Source organism: Adiantum capillus-veneris, chromosome 27 (genome assembly GCF_014529385.1).
Source record: "Adiantum capillus-veneris isolate H3 chromosome 27, ASM1452938v2, whole genome shotgun sequence".
In the NCBI taxonomy this organism is placed as follows: Eukaryota; Viridiplantae; Streptophyta; class Polypodiopsida; order Polypodiales; family Pteridaceae; genus Adiantum; species Adiantum capillus-veneris.
The window spans coordinates 117,949,754-117,974,483 of NC_140957.1; the positions used below are offsets into that span (position 1 = coordinate 117,949,754).

A 24,730-nucleotide genomic window follows, 5' to 3' on the forward strand; every position below is an offset into this window, starting at 1 on the left:
AGAGCCTCCCACTTCCTTGTACTTTGAGTTGCAGATTAATACAAAAAGAAATATCGAAAGGGGCGCCAGTCTTTGGGGCCAATATCTCTAGGCACGAAACTCCGTCAGGGCCGTGTGGAATCAATTGTGAACTGTGAACTGTTTTGAAGTGAATTCTTGTCGTGTCGCGGTAGAATCTTGACTTGGAGTGTTCAAGTTTGTTACACACGACCCCGACTCACTTTTTGAGAGAGGGCCAATTACATCAAAAAAGGGAAGTGTTTTGGATGCGGGGAACATGAGCACGTCTCCGCGAAGTGCCAAAAAGGCACAACAAGAATAGAATGAAGACAGGCCAAAAAGTTCGAGAGCACTAGAGGAACGTGGCAGAAAAGGCAAGATGAAAGCAGGACTGGTTCCAGATTGCATGGGTACTGACCCAAGCACGATTGATGAAAGTACAAAACTTTGCCGAGCTTGGGGCAAAGTGAAAGATCAAGAAGCCCTAATTTTCTTTGATGGAGGAGCCAAGGCCAACTTCATTTCACCTGAATTGGCGGCGTGGCTCGAGATTACATTCGATCGGATGGGACCACCAGCAGAGGCAGTTCTAGCGGCACCCAAACGAGACATAGCCATTACACCTGTCATTGGCAAACTTCGACTGCACTGTCAGGGATATTTGGGGCACGAGGACTTTTACATAATGCCCTTGGAAGGTTGTGACGTCCTCCTTGGAGTCCCTTGGTACCATAAGAACAACGCAGTGGTGGATTATCGGGCGAAGAAAGCGACATCGACAATTGAAAAGGGCCGAAAAAGTATACTTGATGTGAAACTGAAAGGTGGGTCTGTCCCTATTGTATCGGCTTCGACCGTTTTCAAATTAATGAAATCCAGTCTGTTTGTTTACTCGATCTATTTGAAAGAGTTAAATGATGAACATAGGACGAATATGTCTGAACTTGAGAAAGAACGCCAAGATTTTCTCCTAACTCATGTGGATTGCTTTTTTGAGGGCATGCAAGGCGAGTTGCCACCATGTCGTCGTGAGGATCATACTATTAATCTGATTCTTGGAAGCACACCACCAAACTGGCCACCTTACCGTGTGAGTCGAGCCTAGAATGAAGAGATTATGAACCAAGTGAAAGACCTCTTGTAAAAGGGTCTTATCCAGTCGAGTACTTCACCCTACTGCTCTCCGGTGTTGTTGGTTTTAAAGAAAGACAGATCTTGGAGAATGTGCATTGATTATAGAGCTCTCAATAAAATCACCATCAAGAACAGATTTCTGTTTTCGAGGATCGATGGTATTCATGACCGAGTACAGGGATTCTCTTGTTTCAGCAGGATCGATTTGAAAAGTGGATATCATCATATGCGAATCACGTCGGAAGATGTCTACAAGACTACATTTCGGACGAGCTTCGGTTTATATGAATTTTTGGTGATGCCTTTTGGCCTTACCAATGCTCTAGCGACTTTCAACCGAATGATGGATAGGATTTTCAGAGAGCATAGATCTTTTGTTGGCACTTTCTTTGATGACATTATAGTCTTCTCCAAGGATGAGGCAGAACATAGATACCATCTGCTACTGGTCTTTCAGGCATTGCGAGATCACAAGTTAGTAATCAATGCCAAGAAGAGTGAATTTTTCTTACCGGAGATACACTTTTTGGGACACATTGTCTCAACAGCAAGAGTACAGATGGACCGGGCCAAGATTGACACTATACGTGATTGGCTCTATTTGAAGAATGTCCAAGTTAGACGCTTCTTGGGTTTATGTTCTTACTACCGGCGGTTCATTAGAAAATTTGCAGAGGTCGCTACCCCTTTGCACATTCTGACACAGAAAGGAGTCTCTTTCTTGTGGGGATTCATAGAGGTGACGTCCTTTCAGACTTTGAAAGAGAAATTGACTACGGGACCAATTTTGACTTTGCCGGATTTGCAAAAGTCACTCAAAGTATATTGTGATGCTTGTGGTCGTAGTGTCGGTGCGGTATTAATGCAAGAAGGCCATGTCATTGCCTATGAGAGTCGATCGTTTTCAAGGCCGGAATTGACAACAAGATTTATGAGAAAGAGCTTTTGGCGGTTATGCATGCTCTTACTCAACGGCGACATTACCTACTTGGAGCCGATTTTACGATCTTCATTGATCATCAGAGTTTACGCTACTTCTTGTCACAGAAGCACCTTACGGAAAAGCAAATGCGGCGGGCTAACATCTTGTCACACTTTCACTTCCAGATTATCCATGTACACGGACAGAAGAACTTGGTGGCAGATGCTTTGTTCCGGAAGCCGTTAGTCTTGGCTATTTCCGCGATTCATCATAGAAGCTTGAGGACACGGTCGATCAGTACGCCATAGATCCAGATTTTTCTGATGTATTTACTCGAATACAAAATGGGGAGGTAGTAGCGGGATATTCCATACGGGATGGCTACTTGATGAAGAAAACGATGTTGTGTGTTACACAGCCGTTGAGAGAAAAGATTCTAACTGAATGCCATTGTCCACCGTTTACGGGTCACCGCGCATTGACACCACCGTGAAAGATGTGGAGCGTTACTTCTCTTGGCCGAGACTCAAGAAGGATGTGGAGGACTTTGTACGCAGTTGCTTGGGTATGCCAGAAGATCAAGTTTGACAGGCATAAAGCACAGGGATTGTTACAGCCTTTACCCATTCCCACCCGCCCCTGGGAAAGTATTGCAATGGATTTCATTTTTGATCTCCCGAAGACATAGTGGGCACGATGGTATCTGGATTGCTATTGACAGATTTAGCAAGCAAGCTCATTTCATTCCAGTAAAGAAAACAGTCAAGCCGGACCATTTAGTGTGACTGTTCATTGCCCAAATATTCAGATTACATGGCATGCTTGAGACATTAGTCTCTGACAGATATCCCCGATTCATGAGTTTGTTTTGGAAGGCTATTTGGGAGAACATTGGCACATAGTTGCAGTTCTTGTCATCTTTCCACCCGTAGATAGATGGGCAATCTGAGATTGCAAATTCAATTGTACTGGATTTATTGAAGTCTTACATTTTTGATAAGAAGACTCAATGGGAATTTTTTTTGCCCTTGGTGGAATTTGCCTACAATAACACGATCCACTTTCGACGGGGAAGGCGCCATTTGTGATTATTGAAGGTGCTACGAAGGTTCCTGTTAGGTGCAGCGGAATGAATGTTTGCGCTTTGCTCAAGATGAGTGCTCCGAAGTGTGCTCAAGGTTCCTTTTAGTTCTTATGGAAGGGAGAGCCTTCCGTTCTTAACGAGAGTGCTATGATCACAACAAAGTGAATGGACACTGTGTGTGCAAGTGTATGAGACTGATAGAAAGAGAGAAGAGAGATACGACACCAAAGACGTTGTAAAACCCTCCTCCGAAGGCCCCACTCGTCGGCGAGAGTGGTCTACTTATGATTGCACAAAGTGGTACAATGATGATGCATGGAAACTGATGCAACTTGGGACTATGTTGGTGACGAGGACGGGGATGACGACAACGACTTAAGGGCTGAAATCTGCGGTCTTCTATCTGGTGTCCATAAAAACGCTATGGCTGAAAATCTGGGACTATTTGGGCTGCTGAAAACGCTGGTTTTGGCTGCGTTTTGAGAGGCTGAAAATGACGATCTTCTGCAAGTATCTAGGGCTGAATCTGCCGCTGTCTTGAATGCTGAAAACGCTGCCTTGTCTGCTTCCCTGAAGGTTGAAAATAAAAAACGCTGGCAGCCCTTGTAGCGTTAGTGAAAACCCCTAGGGATCTGGGGAGGTTGGCCATGAAGACATGCTGAAAAACGCCAGCTTGGGGGAGGTGATGAAGATGACCAAAAACGCTAGGCTGATGGGAGAGGGGCTCGCCAAGGGAAGCTTGGAGAGGTCTTGTTGAGAGAGGGGAGTACCTGCTGCCTGGGGCTTGTTCTACTCCTTGCTCATCTGCCCAAGAGTGCTAGCCTAGGGTTGCTTATATATTAACTTAGCAAAATTGCCCTACCTACTTTTGTTGGAAAGTCACTTAAATTAATAAGTGAAAAATGTCAAAAATAGGAAAAATAGGCTAAATACACTGGAAAAACCCTTAATTGATTCTAATGGATTTTGATGGGAATACTGATGATCATGCTGTGTGCAACCAGAGGATATGCATCTATGCTAAGTAACCGGGCATGCACGGTCTACGAATAGACTCACAAAAGTGCCATATCACTTCTAAATCTAGACTGACTTGACTGACTGAACCCTGAACATGCTGTAGCTTGTCCACGGACACATAGGGTTGGATGTGTCACATGACATCCCCTCCTTTTCAAAGTGAGGTATTGGTACCGAACTGTATGGCGTCGAGGGAGATCGCCAATAGCATCCGGAATCCTGGAAGCGACTCTTCGCCGGTCCACTCTGATGTGTGGGTCGTGCGGTACTTGAACTTCATAAAGGTTTGCAATGCTTGCTTCTTTGGGTCGCGCCTAAAGCGACACAAAGTCGTTTGTGGCTCCTTCGATGCATTAACTTCGTCTAGAGTCCTGCTTCTTTCTTCTTCAAGAATCTCCATGGCTGAAAATTCCTGAAACCATTTCCAACACAAAACCATGAACATACCCATTCCATGTAAAGTGAGTGGAAAAAATCTTGTCTTCGCTAAAGACTGTGTATGCAATGTAGATGAATATAGAAACGGAGTGACAACCCGTTCATCAAACACATGCAAACAATGAGATTGAATCTTTCTCTTATGATCTAGAGAATCAACTGTGGCAATTCACAACGGAAATGCCCATGCTTCATGCTCATACTTTTATGTGCTCTTTCTACAAATGGGTCATGCCAAGGAAGAGACATGGAATGTGACTGTCACGTGACACATCCAACCCTATGTGTCCGTGGACAAGCTACAGCATGACCAGGGTTCAGTCAGTCTAGTCAGTCTAGATTAGCAGTGATCTGGCACTTTTGTGAGTCTATTCGTAGACCGTGCATGCCCAGTCACTTAGCATAGATGCATATCCTCTGGTTGCACACAACATGATCATCAATATTCTCTCCAGAATCCATCAGATTCAGTCAGCAGAATTTTCCAGTGCATTTAGCCTATTTTTCCTATTTTTGGTATTTTCACTTATTATTTTTAAGTGACTTTCCCACAAAAGTAGGTAGGGCAATTTTGCTAAGTTTGTGTATAAGCAAACCCAAGTTAGCACTAAATGGCAGAAGAGGCAGCAGGAGCTTCCCGCTCAACCTCCACCTTCTCAGCAAGAACCCCTCAGCACCCCTAGCGTTTTTGGATCCTCATCCTCGCCACGCATCAGCCAGCGTTTTCAGTTTGTAGTCACCGCCAGCAAATCCAGATCCTTGGCGTTTCCTCCCATGATCGCCAACCTCCCCCTGTCGCAAGCAGGTGCAGATAGCCTAGCGTTTTTCACTAACGTTAGAGGAAGGAATCAGCGTTTTTGGTTTTCAGCCAATCCGCATCAGAAGAGCATCAGCGTTTTTGTTTTGCAGCCAACCAGTAGAGCAGACCAGCCCAGCATTTTCATTTTCAGCTGGTTTTGCAGCTGAAGACTCAGCGTTTTCAGCATGCATAGGAGGTAGCAGATTCAGCCCCATTGGTTGCAGAAGTTCCCCCATTTTCAGCCCATAAAAACACAGCCAAAACAGTCATTTTCAGCCACCGAAACAGCCCCGAAATTCAGTAGTTAGAAGACCATAGATTTCAGCCCTAAGTTGTCGTCCTCATCACCTCGTCGTCATCGGCATAGTCCAAGTTGCATCAGTCCATTACATACGCATTGTACCACTTTGTGCAATCAAAAGTAGACCACTCTCGTCGACGAGAGTGGGGCCTTCAGAGGAGGGTTTTATGTCGTCTCTAGTGTCGTATCTCTCTTCTCTCTCTATCTCTCAGTCTCATACACTTGCACGCACATTGTCCATTCACTTTGTTCGTGATCATAGCACTTTTCATTAAGAACGGAAGGCTCTCCCTTCCATAAGAACTAAAAGGAACCTTAAGGACAGTTCGGACCACTCATCTTGAGCAAAGCGCAAACAATCATTCCGTTGCACCTAACAGTGACGTCCTTGAATGCATACTTTTCATGAACAATCCGCATACATTCGTGCTCATTCATGAGTGAAACGTGCTCAACGTACAATATGTCATGCCTAGGAAAAGGGATCACATAGAGACAATGATTAAAATACAGGAAACGATCACGAATGAAACACTCGAACAATGCGTGCGTATCAATCATGCGAACACATAATACTTTCTATGAGGGTTCTTTGGACCTAGGCTCGAGAGCCAAGATCGGTTCTTCTTGAAGTGTCGAATCTTCTTGAATGATCGAATCGTCCTGTGGGGGACCTCGACTCAGAAGCCAAGATCGGTTCTTCGTGATTGATCGAATCTACAACGAGGTTAGCTTCGCTAGAAAAAGCATCAACTAACTCATCATCCTTGTGAACAATCACGTCATCTTCATGCAAATCATCATGATTGTGAGAAATCACATCTTGATCATGCAAATCATCAGGCTTGTCTTTATCATCCAAATCGTCATGCTGATCATTGTCAATCAAATCATCATCATGCAAATCATTGTCATTCAAATCATCATGCTGCTCACAATCATGCAAATCCTGTGTGTCATGCTTTGGAGAAAAAGAGACTGAGAGAGTCTCCTTCTCCTGAATCCTTTCAATCTTGTCCTGCACATTAGCGATGAGAGATGGAGAATGAACAATGTCCTCTCCATGAATGACAATGGGAGAATCACTTTTGGCATTAAGAGTGAAAGTGTTAGCCTCCCAATCAATGAGAGGGTTAGCATCACGAAACCATCGAATGCCCAAAATCATATCACATCTTGAGAGAGGAGAGACAACAAATCTTCGAGTGAAGGCAGCTTTTTGAATTGCAAACAACACATCAAGGCACTCCTCCGTGATGAGAGCGTCCATACCGGGAAGAAAGCCAGAGACCTCGATTGGAGATCTCTGATTAACTTTTAGGCGGGCTCTCTCAACAAGAGAGGGACTGATCACATCATGCATACTACCTGGGTCAAACAATATGACAAAACGCTGCCCCGACGTACGACCATAACATTTAATGAGAGAATCATCAATGGGAGGGTCATGAGAAACTTGGGACACACTCGTGGTATCATTAATTGCATTGACAGAGGAAGTGGGTTCGGTGGATTCTTTAGATTCATTCGATTCAAGCTTAGGACATGTTCTTTTTATGTGACCCTTAATGTGACAATGAATACAACGACCTTCCTTAGAATAAGTGCTTTGCTCTTCCGATGTGATGTATCCTCCTACAATTCCTTGTGCTACCTTTTCATCTGGAGTAAGCTTAGGTTTAGCAATTGTGTTAGCCTTACCCTTAGATTCATTGGAAGAATTCTTTTCTGAGAGACTGTTGGAAGATTGGTTAGAAGAGTTACCATTCTTATCATTCTTACCGTTCTTACCGTTCTGAGGGTTCTGAGAAGATACCATTTTGCTTGAGAGCGCACCAATCGTCCTTCAATCGTGCGAGGTACTGAGGTGGCATAAACCGCGCTTTGAGCTTGTCTTGGAAATCAGCCCAATTGAAGGAAAGGGACGTGAGTTCGTCGGCTTCCTCTAGGTGCGCGGCTAGCTGTGCCTCTTGCCATGCGTGGTACCAATTGATGGCATCACCGGCAAGGTACATAGCTGCCGTCAAAACCTTGCTATTTCCCGTCTTCTTAGTTGTCACAAAATAAGCATTAAATTGATGCAACCAAGAATGAATAACCGTAGCATCCATCTTACCATCATACTTACTGAAAGTCAACTTCTCTGTGACTGGATGGTTGGAATCCGCATCGTGGCTTGTGCCACTTGATGAACTCCCACAATCTTTGGGTGGTTCGGACTTCGAGGCAAGTACTCGTCGAATCAATTCTTGAGTGCGTAGTTCTCGTTGAGCCTCACGCTCGATCTCCAAAGCCACTCTTTGATCTGCACGCTCGGCCTCAAAGGCCGCGCTTCGTGCTGCCTCTTCCACCTTTCTTTGTTGTTTTCTTTCTTTGCGTTCGTCGCGCTCGCGTTCTAAAGCAAGGCGATTTGCTTCCTGTTTGTCCATCATGTCCATCATCTGCTTGACCATTGCCTCCATAGGGTTGGTGGCGTAGATAGCGAAGGGGGAGGGTCCAAAAAATCTCCTGGTGGAGAAAATTCTTCGTCGCCTCTCTCATGCTTATCACGTGTATGCGAAGTATCCATTCCGCTTCGGGTGACGACCATGCACTTTGATCTTAGGTTCTTAAGTGCACTAAGAACTTGGGTTCTTGAGGGTCTTGGGTTCTTGAGGATCTTGAGGTTCTTGAGGTTTTCTTTCGCTTGCAAACCGTGTTTGAGAAGGATCTTCTCTTCACCCGAGTTCTACTCCTTTCCGCGGGCGCACCCCTTGGCGGCCTTGCGCTCACACCAAGGTTGCTTTTTCCCACCTCACGTCGATTGGCCGGCCGCTAAGTGCACGGTCCGCTCTCAATGAGTGAAAAGAGACACAAGGGGAGGCTGGACAAGCCCTTCTTTCCTGGGATTCTTGTCACTCTTCAAAAACACGATTAGGAATCGACACGCCCAAGCGAACTTTGGTTCGTGCGATCGCAACAAGCAAAAAAAAATTCTTGTGATTCTTGTGGTTCTTTCCTTGAGTGATACAGAACACTGCCAAAGCTCTGATACCAATGTTAGGTGCAACGGAATGAATGTTTGCGCTTTGCTCAAGATGAGTGCTCCGAACTGTGCTCAAGGTTCCTTTTAGTTCTTATGGAAGGGAGAGCCTTCCGTTCTTAATGAGAGAGTGCTATGATCACAACGAAGTGAATGGACACTGTGCGTGCAAGTGTATGAGATTGAGAGAAAGAGAGAAGAGAGATACGACACCAGAGACGTTGTAAAACCCTCCTCCGAAGGCCCCACTCTCGTCGGCGAGAGTGGTCTACTTATGATTGCACAAAGTGGTACAATGATGATGCATGGAAACTGATGCAACTTGGGACTATGTCGGTGACGAGGACGGGGATGACGACGACGACTTAAGGGCTGAAATCTGCGGTCTTCTATCTGCTGTCCATAAAAACACTATGGCTGAAAATCTGGGACTGTTTGGGCTGCTGAAAACGCTGGCTTAGGTTGCGTTTTGAAAGGCTGAAAATGACGATCTTCTGCAAGTATCTAGGGGTGAATCTGCTGCTGTCTTGAATGCTGAAAACGCTGCCTTGTCTGCTTCACTGAAGGCTGAAAAATAAAAAACGCTGGCAGCCCTTGTAGCATTAGTGAAAGCGCTAGGGATCTGGGGAGGTTGGAGATGAAGACATGCTGAAAAACGCCAGCTTGGGGGAGGTGATGAAGATGACCAAAAACGCTAGGCTGATGGGAGAGGGGCTTGCCAAGGGAAGCGAGAGGGGAGTACCTGCTGCCTAGGGCTTGTTGTGCTCCTTGCTCATCTGCCCAAGAGTGCTAGCCTAGGGTTGCTTATATATTAACTTAGCAAAATTGCCCTACCTACTTTTGTTGGAAAGTCACTTAAATTAATAAGTGAAAAATGTCAAAAATAGGGAAAATAGGCTAAATGCACTGGAAAAGTCCTCTAACTGATTCTAATGGATTCTGATGGGAATACTGATGATCATGCTGTGTGCAACCAGAGGATATGCATCTATGCTAAGTGACTGGGCATGCACGGTCTACGAATAGACTCACAAAAGTGCCAACACTGAACATGCTGTAGCTTGTCCACGGACACATAGGGTTGGATGTGTCACGTGATAGTTCCACCCTTCCTTAGCACGAAAGATAAGATTTTTGAAGCCGGCCAGTACACGAGGGACTTGGACATTGCTTTTGCCGAGGTCCGGGAGGCTTTAGTGAAATCTCAGAAAAGACATAAGAAGGCAGCAGATCAGCACCGTTGCTATTTGAAATTAAAGGAAGACGATTGGGTGCTCTTACGTTTTAAGAAGGCACACCTACGAAAGAAAGAGGGAAAGGAGCGGCTTTTTCCAAAGCTTAGCATGAGATACTATGAACCTTTCCAGATAAAAGGAAAGATAAATGATGTCTCCTTTGTCACGATTGTGACTATGTTGTAGACTTGCAGTATTACATCTACTCCTAGTTGCAGATACGCAAAGTGCCATGCCAAGGAGAACCCCTACGCTTGGATGGTCCCGACCCTTCGCTCAAGAGACATGCCTCTTGGCCAAAAGCCACACAGGAGGAAAGAGGGTGCCCAATTGCCTACGTGTATGAGGTAAATCTTAGTTGTTCTATTTAATTCTATGAACATCAGAGAATAATAAAAACGGAAAACAACAGTGTATGTGAGTGCGTGGCATACCCTACGAGTCGCGTACTGTGTGTACCCGGAGAGTTGGGCACAATATGTACTTGGAGCGTTGTGCCCCTTCGCCACGCCTCTTGCCAAGCGTTAGAGCAACACTCACCAAGTGTCATCAGATTTCCCCAAGCGGCAACCTTAGCAGCGTTCGAAGACTTTTATGCGCTGGCTGAATTATATGCTGGCTGATTTCTATGCTGATTGCTTATGCTAGCTACACTTAATTATTACCCTTTAAAATTTACCAAGTTAAGTGACCGCCCGCCTGCCCCAATTTTGGGTGGCTGGCCAATCGGTACTCATTAAAAAAATAACGTTAGCATGGCTTATTCACAACGAATGCAATCAGCGCAACCATTTGTACATTGTAGAGAAAACCTCAAGCGTTGGTATTTCTGTGCGCACATCCTCTCGTAGCGCTAGATCTAATTAGGTGGATCTAATTAGATGCACGGCCAAAGTGAGCTGGCTTATCCCAAAATTTACCCAATTTTTTTTTTAAAGCCCATGTGAACTCACTCACTTGACAAATTAAAACCCCCCAAATAATCTAACTTGAACAAAAACCCACCCGATCAAAATGAACTCCAGCATCCGTTTATAGCCGGCATCACCCTCTCTTCCACTCTCCCGCGTTGACCTTGTGTGCGCTTTGCACGCGTGAGACTTTTTGCCGTCATAGCCGAAGACAACTTACATAATCCGGCAAAATTTCTTTGGGAACAGATTCCGAGATATTACATGACCTCAGAGCCGGAACGCGTTCTAAACGTAATTTCCACTCCTGGAGTACGTGTCCCAGAACTTGTTTCCAGAATTTGCACCTATTCGTTATTCCCTTTGATGCGTAACCATGCCAAATTCTCAGGACGGAGGTGGTCAATCTGGTCCTTACTCTTATCAAGGAGCAGATGGCCACAATTTCCACAAGTCTCGCATCACTTCACACTTGCTTGGATCAAAAGCAAACCCAAAACTCATCACGAACTGATTATATTGCTTCTCAGACTACACATGCTACTTTGACACCTCCTTCCGAAGCTTCAGTGGACGAACCAAACGAACCAAATCCAACTGAAGAGGTAGACAATCGTGAACTTCAATTACTTTATAAAATTTTTAATGCTGCACACCGAAGAAGAAGCTTGATGTTAAACTGTCGGAACCCTATAATGGTCGCCGCGACAAGCGCGTGGTGGACCAATGGCTGTTCAAAATGGAGGTTTACTTATCGAACACAGATTTGGTCGAGGGTAAAAAAGTTGCACTTGCTAGTTCTCTGCTCAAGGATACATCATTTCTTGGTGGCAACGACGGGTTGTTGATAGTAAACATACACCTTCTTGGGATAAATTCCGGCGTGCTATTCGCAAGGCGTTAACGAGCCTGCCAATGCGGATTTTCATGCCCGGTCCTCTCTTCGCCGCCTGAGCCAGACAGGTTCCTTGGTCGCGTACATCACAGAGTTCCAAAGGCTAACTTTGGAGATAGAGACCCTTAGTCCCTCTGATAAACTTCACAGTTTTATCGACGGACTTGAACCCAACCTGAAAGACGATGTGCACAAATACAACCCTACCACCTTGGATGCTGTAATTGCCTATGTGGAGCGTCTTGGCGATAATCGGTGCCCTACACGGAATTTTCTCCTTGGTGATAGATCTACAAATAGCTCTCGCTTTTCATAGCGCGATCGCAGAGACAACTATAGCCAAAGTCAACAATATCAGTCTCAGTTTAGACAACAAGTAACATCACCTTATTCAACTTCAAGGTTCTATTCTCAAGATCGACAATCTCAAAGCAAATCTTCATCAAATGTTTCTCCACTTGATCGTGGTAAACGACGTGATTTTTCTCAAGATCGGCATTCCAATAGTCAACAAGGCTCTTCGTCAAATGTATCTTCGACTTCAAAGAAGGAAGGATTATGTACAATTTGCAGTGGTGACCATAGATGGTATCAATGTCCAAAGAGACCAAATCCATCTAATCTGAAAAGAAATTCCAACGCGGAAACATCATCAAATGCTGAACAACTAGATTTTGCTAAGGATAAAGAGAAATTTGTGGTCAATACGATTTTTGTCTCAGAGGATACGACTATTCTTATGAAGCATGCTCAGTGTGGTTCTTCAATTTTGGAGCCTCTTTCAAAGCAAATTCTGAGCCTTCTTGGAACTCTCAATGGTTGCTCCATCAACATTTTGATGGACAGGGGATGCTCGAATAACTTCATCAGTACTCAGATAGTTCAACAACTTGGTTTGCCGACTCAGAAGACATCTCACTTATATGATGTGGAATTAGCGGAAGGATCAATTTTGACTTGTGATCAGATAGTTCGACAGTTGCAGTTCGAGATTCAAACTTATGCAGATCAATTGGATTTTGAAGTCATACCTTTATCTTATTACGACATGATTCTTGGTTAGCATTGGTTATTTCAATATGATCCTGCAATTAGCTTTCAAGGACATACTTGTTCAAAGATGGACGTGAACTGATTTTACACGGGCTTTATCATGCGGCACGAGTGATTCAAGCCTCACGTGTACAAGTCAAACAGCATGATACAGTGGATTATGAAGCAAATATGATCTCCGATGCAAATGCAGAAATTATTATTGATGAAGAAGTTTTTCCAAGTGATACTTCGTTACTAGACAAAGATAAGGATATAGTTGCAGATTTTGAGTCTGAAGACGACGACGCTTTCTTTGATTTTCTGTTGGATAATGATATGCCAATTAAAAGTCATGAAGTGACAGTTTTTGAAGATGATTCTAAAGAATTTTGAGATTCATTATTGGAAGATGATTACAGTCCCAAGCCAAAATCCTCTCCAGTGATTGATAAAGTTGAAGTTACCCCATCTGAAGAGTACCTTGAGAAGATTTTCTCTTCCCCAAATATTTCGCAGTTACTTAAAGATTTTGAACCAGAAATCTTACATTGCATGAAGAATTTTGAAGATCAATCTCTTGTTGCAATTAATCTGATTAAGCCAGATTCTTCTAAGAAGTCTTTGAATAATGCAATGACATGGGATTTAGTAGTCAAAGAAAAAAGGTTTTGCAAGAAGCAAAGGTTCAAGTCATGTTTTCGATAACTCAAGGATTGAAGATTTTCGAAGATTCCATGCTTTTCTAGAGTTCTATCACCATCAGAAGTCATTTCTTTGACACGAGCTCTCATTTTAAACGGGAGGGAATGTCACGATTGTGACTATGTTGCAGTATTACATCTACTCCTAGTTGTAGATATGCAAAGTGCCATGCCAAGGAGAACCCCTACGCTTGGATGGTCACGACCCTTCGCTTAAGAGACGTCCCTCTTCGCCAAAAGCCACACTCCTTCGACGACTAGTCACACCCCTTCGCTCTACGGGTGCGACTCTTTGCCCAATGGTTGCAGCTCTTCGTCGAAAGGATGTGTCTTTACGTCTTACGTCGCGTCTCTTCACTATGAGACATTTCTTTTCATTTGTGTCTCTTCGTCTCCTTTATAAGGAGCCCTTGTATCACACATTCAATCAATCAAACACAATGTCTTTTGAGTCTTGTGTCTGACTTCAGTTTAAGTTTCTTAAGTCTTAATCATGAGTTTAAGTACTTAATTAAGGATTAGTACCTAGAATCCTTACATCCTTTAGATTGAAGCTACCCGATACTTGGAGAATTCACAATGCTTTTCATGCGAGTCTCTTGAAGACTTTTAAAGTTGATGTGCTCGATGATGGGGATCCAGATGAGCAACCCAAAGTGGAGGAAAGCAGGAGATACTTGCTCCAAAACAGATATTGGCACATAAAGATAAAGATAGAAAGATTAAAGGTAAAGTGATTAGGCGTTTCTTGGTTAAATTCAAGAACTATCCTGCATTGGATGCGAAGTGGATGGAGGAGGACATAGGAAATACTCCTTAGATTTTGGAACTTTACCTTGAAGTATTCGATTTAGCATAGTCTACTCCGATAGAGACTCCGATTTCAGCATGGGTGAATCTAGTACAGTGCGCTTGCACAAGAGGGAAGTTTATCTGTTGCTTTGTCAACAAATTACCCCAATTTTTGATATAGAGTCAATGATGTCTCTTTGGGTTTCAGGGATACTGCTGGGCTGACAATATTCTGTTGTTTGACTTTATGAACTGGAATTCCCGAAAATGAAAATGATACTGATCGACTTGGTTGAGTGCAGGAACTGAAAGACGGAATGACTGCAGCATTTCGGTATCATAAATCTCTATAGACATGATTGCAATATGGATTAGTTAATCGAACATCTATGAGGTTCCTACTGGATCTAGATGCGATTACTAAATACGTTGCCGATTAATCATGGTCTGAGATTTGAATGAATCTGAATGTGCTTTGTCATGTGATGTCTTGTGATGTCCGCTGATGTGACTGTCGATTAGTACATGTGCTAGATGTGTTGTGACTAGTGCGTCGGTACTAATAGTCAGTGTCTACTAAGACAGTTTATGGCTTCTATCTGTTTTTGCAGGCATAATTGAGGACGATTACAATTATGTCACAAATTGATGACGTGGCAGTGCCCACATACACAGACATTATTGCTGCCACGGCAGCAGGTCTCGAAAAACGCACCGACAGGTTGACGTGGCAGCTCGGAATTTGCGGCGCATTTCACGTTGATGAGGTGGCGGTCCGTACGCTTTACGGATCTGTATAATTTACGTTGGCACTTTAATTTTTAAAAGCTTTTGGGACAGTTGCTTTTGAGATTAAAAGCTTTTGAGTTTAGAGATTTTTGGGGCTCTGCTTTTGGGCATCTCTTGTACTTATAAATAAGTGGGGCTAGGCCTCACTTCTCAAAGCATCTGGACATAGAGTTTGAGAGTGAGCGCCTACCTACTCTCTTGTATTTTGAGCACAGATTAATATAAAAAGAAATACTGAAAGGGGCGCCAGTCTATGGGGCCAATATCTCTGGGCACCGAACTACGCCGGGCCGTGTCAACTTCATGAATTGTTTTGAAGTGAATCATTGTTGTGTCGCAGTAGAATCTTGACTTGGTGCCCTTCCCGACTGCGGGTGAAACTCTCGGTGTCACAAAGTGATGACGTGGCTACCGGTAGCAGAAAGCCTACTTTTTGCCAGAAACCCTAAAATTCCTGTAAACCCTAATTTTTGCTAGAAGCCCTAATTCGCAGAAACCCTAACCCTAATTGTTGGCTGAAACCCTAAAACCAGGCGGCAAATGCCACGTGGCAGCAGTGTACGGATTTCCGGAATTTGCGGGCTGCTTTTCTGGGCGACGCAATCCTTGATGCTTTTTCCACGCCAAGTGTGTGAGAGGGAGCATGAGAGAAAGATTTTTACTTTATTTTGAATGTAAAGCCTCAAGAGGGCTTGTGAGAGTATTGTGCTTTTGAACTGGAAGCTTTTGGGGCTCTGCTTTTGGGCATCCCTTGTAACCTTTGAATTAGTGGTTTAGGGCTCACTCTGCAGAGCATCTGGACGCAGAGTCTGAGAGTGAAACCCTAACCGCTCTTTGTACTTTGACATTGATTTAATACATAAAGAAATGCCGAAAGAGGTGCCAGTCTTTGGGGCCAATATCTCTAGGCACGGAACTCCGCTGGGCCAGTGCAAATCTATTGTGATCTGTGAATTGTTTTGAAGTGGTTATTTGGTGCTGTCGCGATTGATTCTTGACTTGGAGAGTCCAAGTCTGTTACAGTGGTATCAGTGCAGGGCTGATTTCTCTTCTATGGGAAATTTGATCCCCAATTTTTTTTCCGCGGCACCTATGGCTTCACGCAAGGATCAGTAGACTCCCTTTGCATCTGGAGATGCGGGCAGGGATCACAACGAAGATTCCGGCAGAGAGTATGGCCCGCCTTGGCCGACTCAGGCGGAGCGACGAGAGATGGAGCGTTGTCAATTGATTGGCGATGCAACAAAGATGATACTCAATTTTGCGAAGGACCCAAAATTTGCAAAATATATGAGCGAGACTTCTTTTCAGGAAGTGCACGAGTAGTGGTGGCAGGAAACCACTACTCCACCCCCGAAACCCGCTCTCAAGAAATCTTCTGCTGACAAGAAATATTGAGAGAAGGAATTAGAAGAGGTGGTTGATGCACGGATTGCTCAGCTTTTTGACGCGCAAAGGAAAACCAAAAAGCACGGCAAAAAGCAGAAGAAAGGCATTGACTTCCCGGGTTATTTGGGTTGTTAGTCGACATTTGACAAAGCAAAGAAACAGAAGAAGCGTGTTTACTTTGAAGGAGTACCCAATTCTTCTTCTTCTTCTTCTTCTTCTTCTGACAGTCCTTCTGGCTCTTCAGATTCGAGCGAAGAAGACAAAAGGCAAAAAGCGAAGCAAGAAACAACGCTTCGAAAAGGGCAAGAAAAGGGCAAAGATGGGTAAATCTCGCCCAGAGACTGACAGTTCTACTGAGGACTCGTCTACAGACAGCTCCGATTCCGATGACGAAAACTTTTATGCGAACAAGAATAATTTTTATAAAGCCAACCAGTATGACTTTCTCGAAGATAAAAGCAAGAAAGTCAGAGAGTTTAAGGAAGGTGGCCACTCGATCATATTTGATACTTTTTCAGGATACTCAGATGCTTCGAAGGCTTTGTCTTTTATACAGCAGTTTGACATTGCTTTCGCGGGAGGACGCTACTCAGAGCACTCCAAGATTTGGAGTGCTACTGCTTGGAACAAAAGTCAGCTTCTATTCAGGAGTTGACGAGTCATGCGAAGCGGGGCTTTGCCATTCACTCTGGCAGTCTCACCTACCCCACAGATGAGGCCATGACACAACGAGCCGAACAGACTTTTGGGAATGAAAGTAGAAAGAAAAAGAGCAACCCAGAGAAAAAGGATGCACGACCCAAGCTTACTCCTCAGGAGCGAGCTCGATTCATCAAGGAGGGGAAGTGCTTTGGATACATATCTCCGCAAAGTGCCCTAAAAAGGCACAGAAAGAACAGAATGATAAGGACGACGACAGGCCAGAGAGTTCGAGAGCAGCTGAGGAACTTGGATGAAAAGGCAAGATGAAAATAGGACTGGTTCCAGATTGTGTGGGTATCGATGTCGACACCATGGACGAGAGTACAGAACTTTGCCGAGCTTGGAGCAAAGTGGAAGATCAAGAGGCCCTGATCTTCTTCGATGGAGGAGCCAAGGCCAACTTCATTTCATCGGAATTGGCGGCGCGGCTCGAGATCACTCCCGATCGAATGGGACCTCTTGTGGAGGCAGTTCTAGCGGCACCCGACAGGGACGTAGCCATTACACCTGTCATTGGAAAACTTCGGTTGCATCGTCAGGGGTATTTGGGGCATGAGGACTTCTTCATAATGCCTTTGGAGGGTTGTGTTGTTCTCTTAGGGATTCCTTGATACCACAAGAACAACGCCGTGGTCGATTATCGGGCAAGAAAAGCGACTTTGACTACAGAGAAGGGCAGAACCATTGTACTTGATATTAAACTGAAGGGTGAGTCTGTCCCTATTGTATCGGCTTCGGCCATTTTAAAATTAATGAAATCCAGTCTGTATGTTTACTCGATCTTTATGAAAGAATTGAGCGATAAGGATAGGACAAATATGTCTAAACTTGATAAAGAACGCCAAGATTTTCTCCACTCTCACGCCGATTGCTTCTCAGAGGCTCTACTAGGAGAGTTACCACCTGCTCGTCCTGAAGATCATACCATTGATCTGATACCTGGAAGCACACCACCGAACCAGTCTCCTTACCGTGTGAGCCGAGCACAGAATGAAGAGATTATGAACCAAGTGAGAGACCTCTTGGAAAAGGGTCTTGTCCAGCCTAGTACTTCACCGTATTGCTCTCTAGTGTTGTTGGTTTTGAAGAAAGACAGATCTTGGAGAATGTGCATCGATTATAGAGCTCTCAACAAAATCACCATCAAGAACAGATTTTTGATTCCTGATCGATGATATACTCGACAGGTTATAGGGATTCTCGTGCTTTAGCAGGATTGACTTGAAGAGTGGATATCATCAGATCAGAATCGCGTCGGGAGACGTCTACAAGACAACCTTTCGGACTACTTTTGGGTTATTTGAGTTTTTGGTGATGCCTTTTGACTTAACCAATGCTCCTGTGACATTTAACTGAATGATGGACATGATTTTTCGAGAGTACAGGCTGTTTGTTGGCACTTTCTTTGACGACATCATTGTTTCCTCCAAGAATGAGGCAGAACACAGAGATCATCTGCTTCGGGTCTTTCAGGCATTGCGAGATGACAAGTTAGTGATTAATGCAAAGAAAAGTGAAATTTTTCTACCAAAGATACACTTTTTGGGACACATTGTCTCAGCAGCTGGAGTGCAAATGGATCCAGCCAAGATAGAGACTATACGTGATTGGCCCAATTTGAAGAATGTCCATGAAGTTAGAAGCTTCTTGGGACTGTGTTCGTACTACAGGCGGTTCATACGAAAGTTTGCAGAGGTTGCTTTCCCTTTGCATATCTTGACATAGAAAGGAGTCCCTTTCTCGTGGGGATCCACAGAGGTGACTGCCTTTCAGACATTGAAAGAGAAAGTGACTACGGGACCAATTTTGACTTTGCCGGACTTGCAAAAGTCATTTGAAGTATACTGTGATGCTTGTGGTCGTAGTCTGGGTGCGGTCTTGATGCAAGAAGGCCATGTCATTGCTTACGAGAGTCGATTGTTCTCTAGGCCGGAGATGACAACACAGATTTATGAGAAAGAGCTTTTGGCGGTTATCCATGCTCTTACTCAGTGGCGGCATTACCTACTCGGAGCGGATTTTATTGTCTTTACAGACCATCAGAGTTTGCGCTACTTCTTGTCACAGAAGCAGCTTTCGGAAAGGCAGATGCGGTGGGCGAACATCTTGTCACAGTTTCACTTCCAGATTGTCCATGTGCAGGGACAAAAGAATGTGGTGGCAAATGCTTTGTCTCGAAAGCCGTTGGTTCTGGCTATTTCCGCGATACATCATAGAAGCTTTGAGGATATGGTCGATTAGTATGCCACAGATACAGATTTTGCAGATATTTTCACACGGATACGGGATGGGGAGACAATAGTAGGATACTCCATTCGGGAAGGCTACTTGATGAGAAAAACCATGTTGTGCGTTACACAGCCGTTGAGGGAAAAGGTTATGACTGAATGCCACTGTCCACCTTTTACGGGTCACTGCGGCATTGCTACCACCATGAAGGGGGTAGAGAGATACTTCTTTTGGCAAAGACTCAAAAAGGATGTAAAAGAGTTTGTGCGCAGTTGCTTAGTATGCCAAAAGGTCAAGTTTGACAGGCATAAGGCACAGGGATTGTTACAGCCTTTACCCATACACACCCGCCCCTGGGAAAGTATTGCAATGGATTTCATTTTTGATCTCCCGAGAACACAGAGTGGTCACGATGGTATCTGGATTGTTATTGACAGATTTAGCAAACAGGCTCATTTCATTCCAGTGAAGAAAACAGTCAAGCCGGATCACGAAGCGAGACTGTTTGTGGCCCAGATCTTCAGATTACATGGCATGTCTGTGACAATTGTCTCCGACAGAGACCCCAGATTTACGAGTTTGTTTTGGAAGGCAATTTGGGAGAACATTGGCACGCGGTTGCAGTTCTCGTCATCGTTCCACCCGCAGACTGATGGGCAATCTGAGATTGCAAATTCAGTGGTTCTAGATTTATTGAAGTCTTATATCTCAGATTAGAAGACTCAATGGGAAAAGTACCTACCTTTGGTGGAATTTTCCTACAATAACACGATACACTCTTCGACGGGGAAGGCGCCATTTGATATTGTTGAAGGTGCTGCGAAGGTTCCACCCTTCCTAAGCACGAAAGATAAGATCTTTGAAGCGGATGAATATACGCGAGATTTGGATACGGCTTTTGCCAAGGTTCGCGAGACTTTGCAGAAGTCTCAAGAACGACAGAAAAAGGCAGCAGATTGCCATCGTCGCGACTTGAAATTGAAGAAGGATGATTGGGTGCTCTTACGTTTTGAGAAGGCATGCCTAAGAAAGAAAAAGGGAAAGGAGAGGCTTTTTCCAAAGCTTAGTATGCGATACTATGGACCTTTCCAGATCACTGGAAAGATAAATGATGTCTCCTTCCGATTGAAACTGCCAGATACTTTGAGGATTCACAATGCATTTCATGCGAGTCTCTTGAAACCTTTTAAGGGTGATATGCCCGATGATGGGGAGCCTGATGAGCAACCCGAAGTGGAAGAAAACGAGGAGATCCTTGTTTTTGAACAGATTTTGGCACATAAGGATACGAAGAATAAAGGTAAAGTCCGAAGGTGGTTCTTGGTTACGTTCAAGAACTATCCTCCATTGGATGCGAAGTGGATGGAGGAGGATGATGAGCGCGCGGCGGTGTGTGCAAGTGAAAGAGCACGCGAGGAAGTGCAGTGTGTGCAGAGAGGGGAGGCGAAGGCCAGCAGGAGAGGAAGCGCCAGCAGAAGAGAGAGGGCTCACGATTATGGGGAAAACTCAATAAGTGAGTTTTGGGTTTTCCCACTTTTATTATAAGTGACCTTTAAAAAATGTGTCCAGGTTCATATTGAACCTGGACAAAGTATAAAAATGTACAAAAAAGAGGTTATTTAGGCCTTTAACCCAACAGAGGGGGACCTAGCAGATACTCCTCAAATTGTGAAACTTTATCTTGATGCTTTTGGTTTAGCATAGTCTACTCCAAATAGAACCCAAAATTCGGCTTGGCCGGAGATCTGGTGTAGTGGTATGCACAAGAGGGGAGTCACTCCGCTCCTTTGTCAACAGATGCCTTGAGTTAGATACTAGAGTCACTGATGTCTCTCTGAGCTTCAGGGATATTGAAAGCTGACAGTATTCTGTTGTATGACTTTATGAAATGGAATTCTTGATTATGATACTGATTTGTTCTTGACTTCTTTTAAGTGCAGGAACTGATAGACGACATGACTGCAGCATTTTAGTCTGATTGATCTCGAATAGACATGGTTGCAATAGGGGTTAATCAATTGGACATCGATGAGGTCCCGATTGGACCTAGATGCGATTGCTAGCTACATTGCCGATAAATCATGGTCTAAGATCCGAATGAATGTTGAATGTCATGTGATGTCTAGTGATGTTCTGTGATGTTGTGTGATGTGACTGTTGATTGGTACGTGTGCTAGATGTGTGTTCCTAGTACGTAGCTACTAACAGTCAGTGTCTGCTAAGACGGTTTATGGCTTCTGTCGGTTTTGCAAGCATAATCGCGGTCGATTACAATGCTTTCAAGAGGGGGGTATGTCACAAAGTGATGACGTGGCTACCGACAGTAGAAACCCCGATTTCTGCCAAAAACCCTAAAATTCCTGCAAACCCTAATTTGCAAAAACCCTAATTTCTGGAAACCCTAACCCTAACTGCTGGCTGAAACCCTAAAAGCAGGGGGCAAATGCCACGTGGCAGCAGTGTACGGATTTCTGGAATTTGTGGGCTGCTTTTTTGGGCGACACAATCCTTGATGCTTTTTCCACGCCAAGTGTGTGAGAGGGAGCATGAGAGAGAGATTTTTGCTTTATTTTGAATGTAAAGCCTCAAGAGGGCTTGTGAGAGTATTGTGCTTTTGAACTGGAAGCTTTTGGGGCTCTGCTTTTGGGCATCCCTTGTAACCTTTAAATTAGTGGTTTAGGGCTCACTCTGTAGAGCATCTAGACGCAGTGTTTGAGAGTGAAACCCTAACTGCTCTTTGTACTTTGACATTGATTTAATACATAAGGAAATACCGAAAGGGGCGCGAGTCTTTTGGGCCAATATCTCTAGGCACGGAACTCCGCCGGGCCAGTGCAAATCTATTGTGATCTGTGAATTGTCTTGAAGTGGTTATTTGGTGCTGTCGCGATTGATTCTTGACTTGGAGAGTCCAAGTCTGTTACACTCGGCAGTCGGCCGTTTCACACTGGCCATACAATGTCCGGCCATTTGCAACTTCAAAAAGAGGGTCTGAAGTGACTGTATTATGCAAGTGGGGTTGCACTTGCCTGATCATGCGCGTCCTTCTAGAGGCTTGCAAAATGCCAGGCTAGATCCTAAGCTAACTAAGACTGATGGTGACTTGTAGCAGTAGCTTGTCCACGTGGCTCGAGTGCAATGCGCACGTGACACTATCTCAAAGAGAGAAAATGTGAGGGATCTATATGCTTAGGGAGGTACAAACATGAGATGCATCAATCTATCTAGCTGCATCGAGTGCTAATGGCTGAAGTATGTGGTACATGAACATTGCTGAGCTTGCTTACAATTGGCCGAGTGTGATAGAAATGCAGCTCGATGATTTTGTGAAGTAGGTTTTACTTAGGAACTTCTGTACAAATCTTGACCTTCGTTTGTTCTACGAACGAACTTCTCTACAAACCTTTACCTTCTCTTGGGCCTTTGTGACTTCGGTAGGGATGTTGTAGTTGTTGTCCAAGCTGAAGATGATAATCTCTCTCTTGTTTTGGACAAAGCAGTGAAGTCAACGTTGCATGCTATCATGGTTTCAAGATTGTGTTACTTTGGTTGTGTATCACTTTTTTCCATGGCTGATGTAGAATCTCATTTTGGAGTCTTCAATGTTCCTTCCTGATATACACTACAGACTTTATTGCCTTATGCCAGTGCTTTTGTGTGAGTTTGTAGTGTGCCTGCACTTTCTTATCCTTGATGTGAATGAGGTTAAATTTGAGCTGTCAAACCAAGCTTAATTCAAATAAGCTTGTCTCATTTATTTTATCATCATTGTTGTCCGACTTACCTTTTATCAGCTATTGTTCCGTTTACAGTTTACTTGTCGTTGTCTGAGTCATCTTTTATCAACTGTTGTTTAGTTGATTGCAGAACCTGTTTTCTTTACTAGCTTATTGTTTTGATAGGTTTTTGTGTGACTTGATTGTGTGTCTTGTGCAAGTGGTTGACCACCTCTTATAGTTTGTAAGTTCAGACTTTTTGAACTCATGAAGATATGTTATGAGACATTTTTTGAGGATGATTTTGGCTTATCTTTCTTTTATTTTTTCGCCTACATAATTTTGCAGGCATTTTGTCTTTGCAAATGCAACAGTGTCATTTGGATTGATCCTGTCGACATATCCAGGACCACTGAAGCTTGTGACCATCTCTGTAAATGTCTTTCCTAACTTGTCGTGGATCTGATACACATTTTTTCTATAATTAATTGGTCAACTTCTGATTTGAACATCTCAGTGTCCCGATCCGCACTTCAAAGCACGGCATCACAAAAGGCGTATTGTCCAGATGCAGCTTGTTGACTCAATCATCAATGCCTTGGCACCAGGTGGGCAGGTGAGAAACCGGAACCCCTCTCTAGTGCATGTTAGCAAAGCTAATCAGTAGGTTTGATGGAGTGTTTGGTTGTTGGAATAAGGTTTTCCTGCAATCAGATGTGAAAGAGGTAGCTGAGGATATGCGTCGACAATTTAATGCCAAAGTGGGTGCATTGTTGGTGGATGAGCTTCAAGCTAATCCTTCATTATATGACCTAGATGGCTGGCTGCTAGATAATCCTGTGGGCATTCGATCAGAGCGTGAGATCCATGCAATTGCAAGAGGGGGACAAATGTATAGACATCTGTACTCAAAAGTTTCTTGACATGAGATGTATGAGCCCTGCTTGTCTCTTCCTCCATTCTCATGGGGATATGCACATGCTAGGGTAGAGGAGCGGTTATGAGACATGCTCCAGTAGGGAAACTTACTTACCCCCAATGTAAAAACAAAGATTTCGAATATCCTCGGAAATCAGACATGCTCCAGTAGGGAAATGTGCCCACCCCCAATTTAGAGACAGATTTGGAGTATTCTTGGAATATTGCTTATGCGCCAGTGATTTGCTAAAAAGTTTTACGGTCTTTTGGATTTTAGGTCAAACTTTTGCACAAGAACTCTTTTGGATTTTAGGTCAAACTTTGAAGAAAGATGGAATTTACACAAACTTTCAAAATTTTGTCGGTCTTCTTAAAGGCAAACTTGGAATCTTTTCCATCTTACCACAATCTCACTCATTTCGAATTAATACTATGTTGTCTTCAAATTGCTAAATTTTACTCAACAAATGTGGTACATTTCAAGCTTAGGTCCGAATATAAGTGTACAATTTCAATTTGGCGCCAACTTCATAGGTTTATATGACATATAGAAGACCACATTGTGGATGTCAGTTCTTTTCATCCGAGTAGTTTTTGAACTTCATAGGTGTTCAAATTGTCTTAGGAAGACATGTTGTAATGCTTTTGACGCTTTTTATGATTGAATATGAAAGTAAAGAACCGAATTGTGTAAAGTG

At 43.9% G+C, this 24,730-nt stretch overlaps 1 protein-coding gene across 1 annotated transcript in view; it reads left to right on the forward strand.

Annotated features, from left to right (window-relative positions):
• LOC147422633 (tRNA (guanine-N-7) methyltransferase) overlaps nucleotides 1–24,315 on the forward strand; it is a 46,580-nt gene extending 22,265 nt beyond the window's left edge. The window contains exons 6-8 of the mRNA XM_086503472.1: nucleotides 23,463–23,547; nucleotides 23,632–23,730; nucleotides 23,813–24,315. Coding sequence (XP_086359598.1) covers nucleotides 23,463–23,547; nucleotides 23,632–23,730; nucleotides 23,813–24,037 — 409 coding nt within the window. The 3' untranslated portion in view covers nucleotides 24,038–24,315. The remainder of the gene's footprint in view (nucleotides 1–23,462; nucleotides 23,548–23,631; nucleotides 23,731–23,812) is intronic.
• The last annotated feature ends 415 nt before the right edge of the window (nucleotides 24,316–24,730 follow it).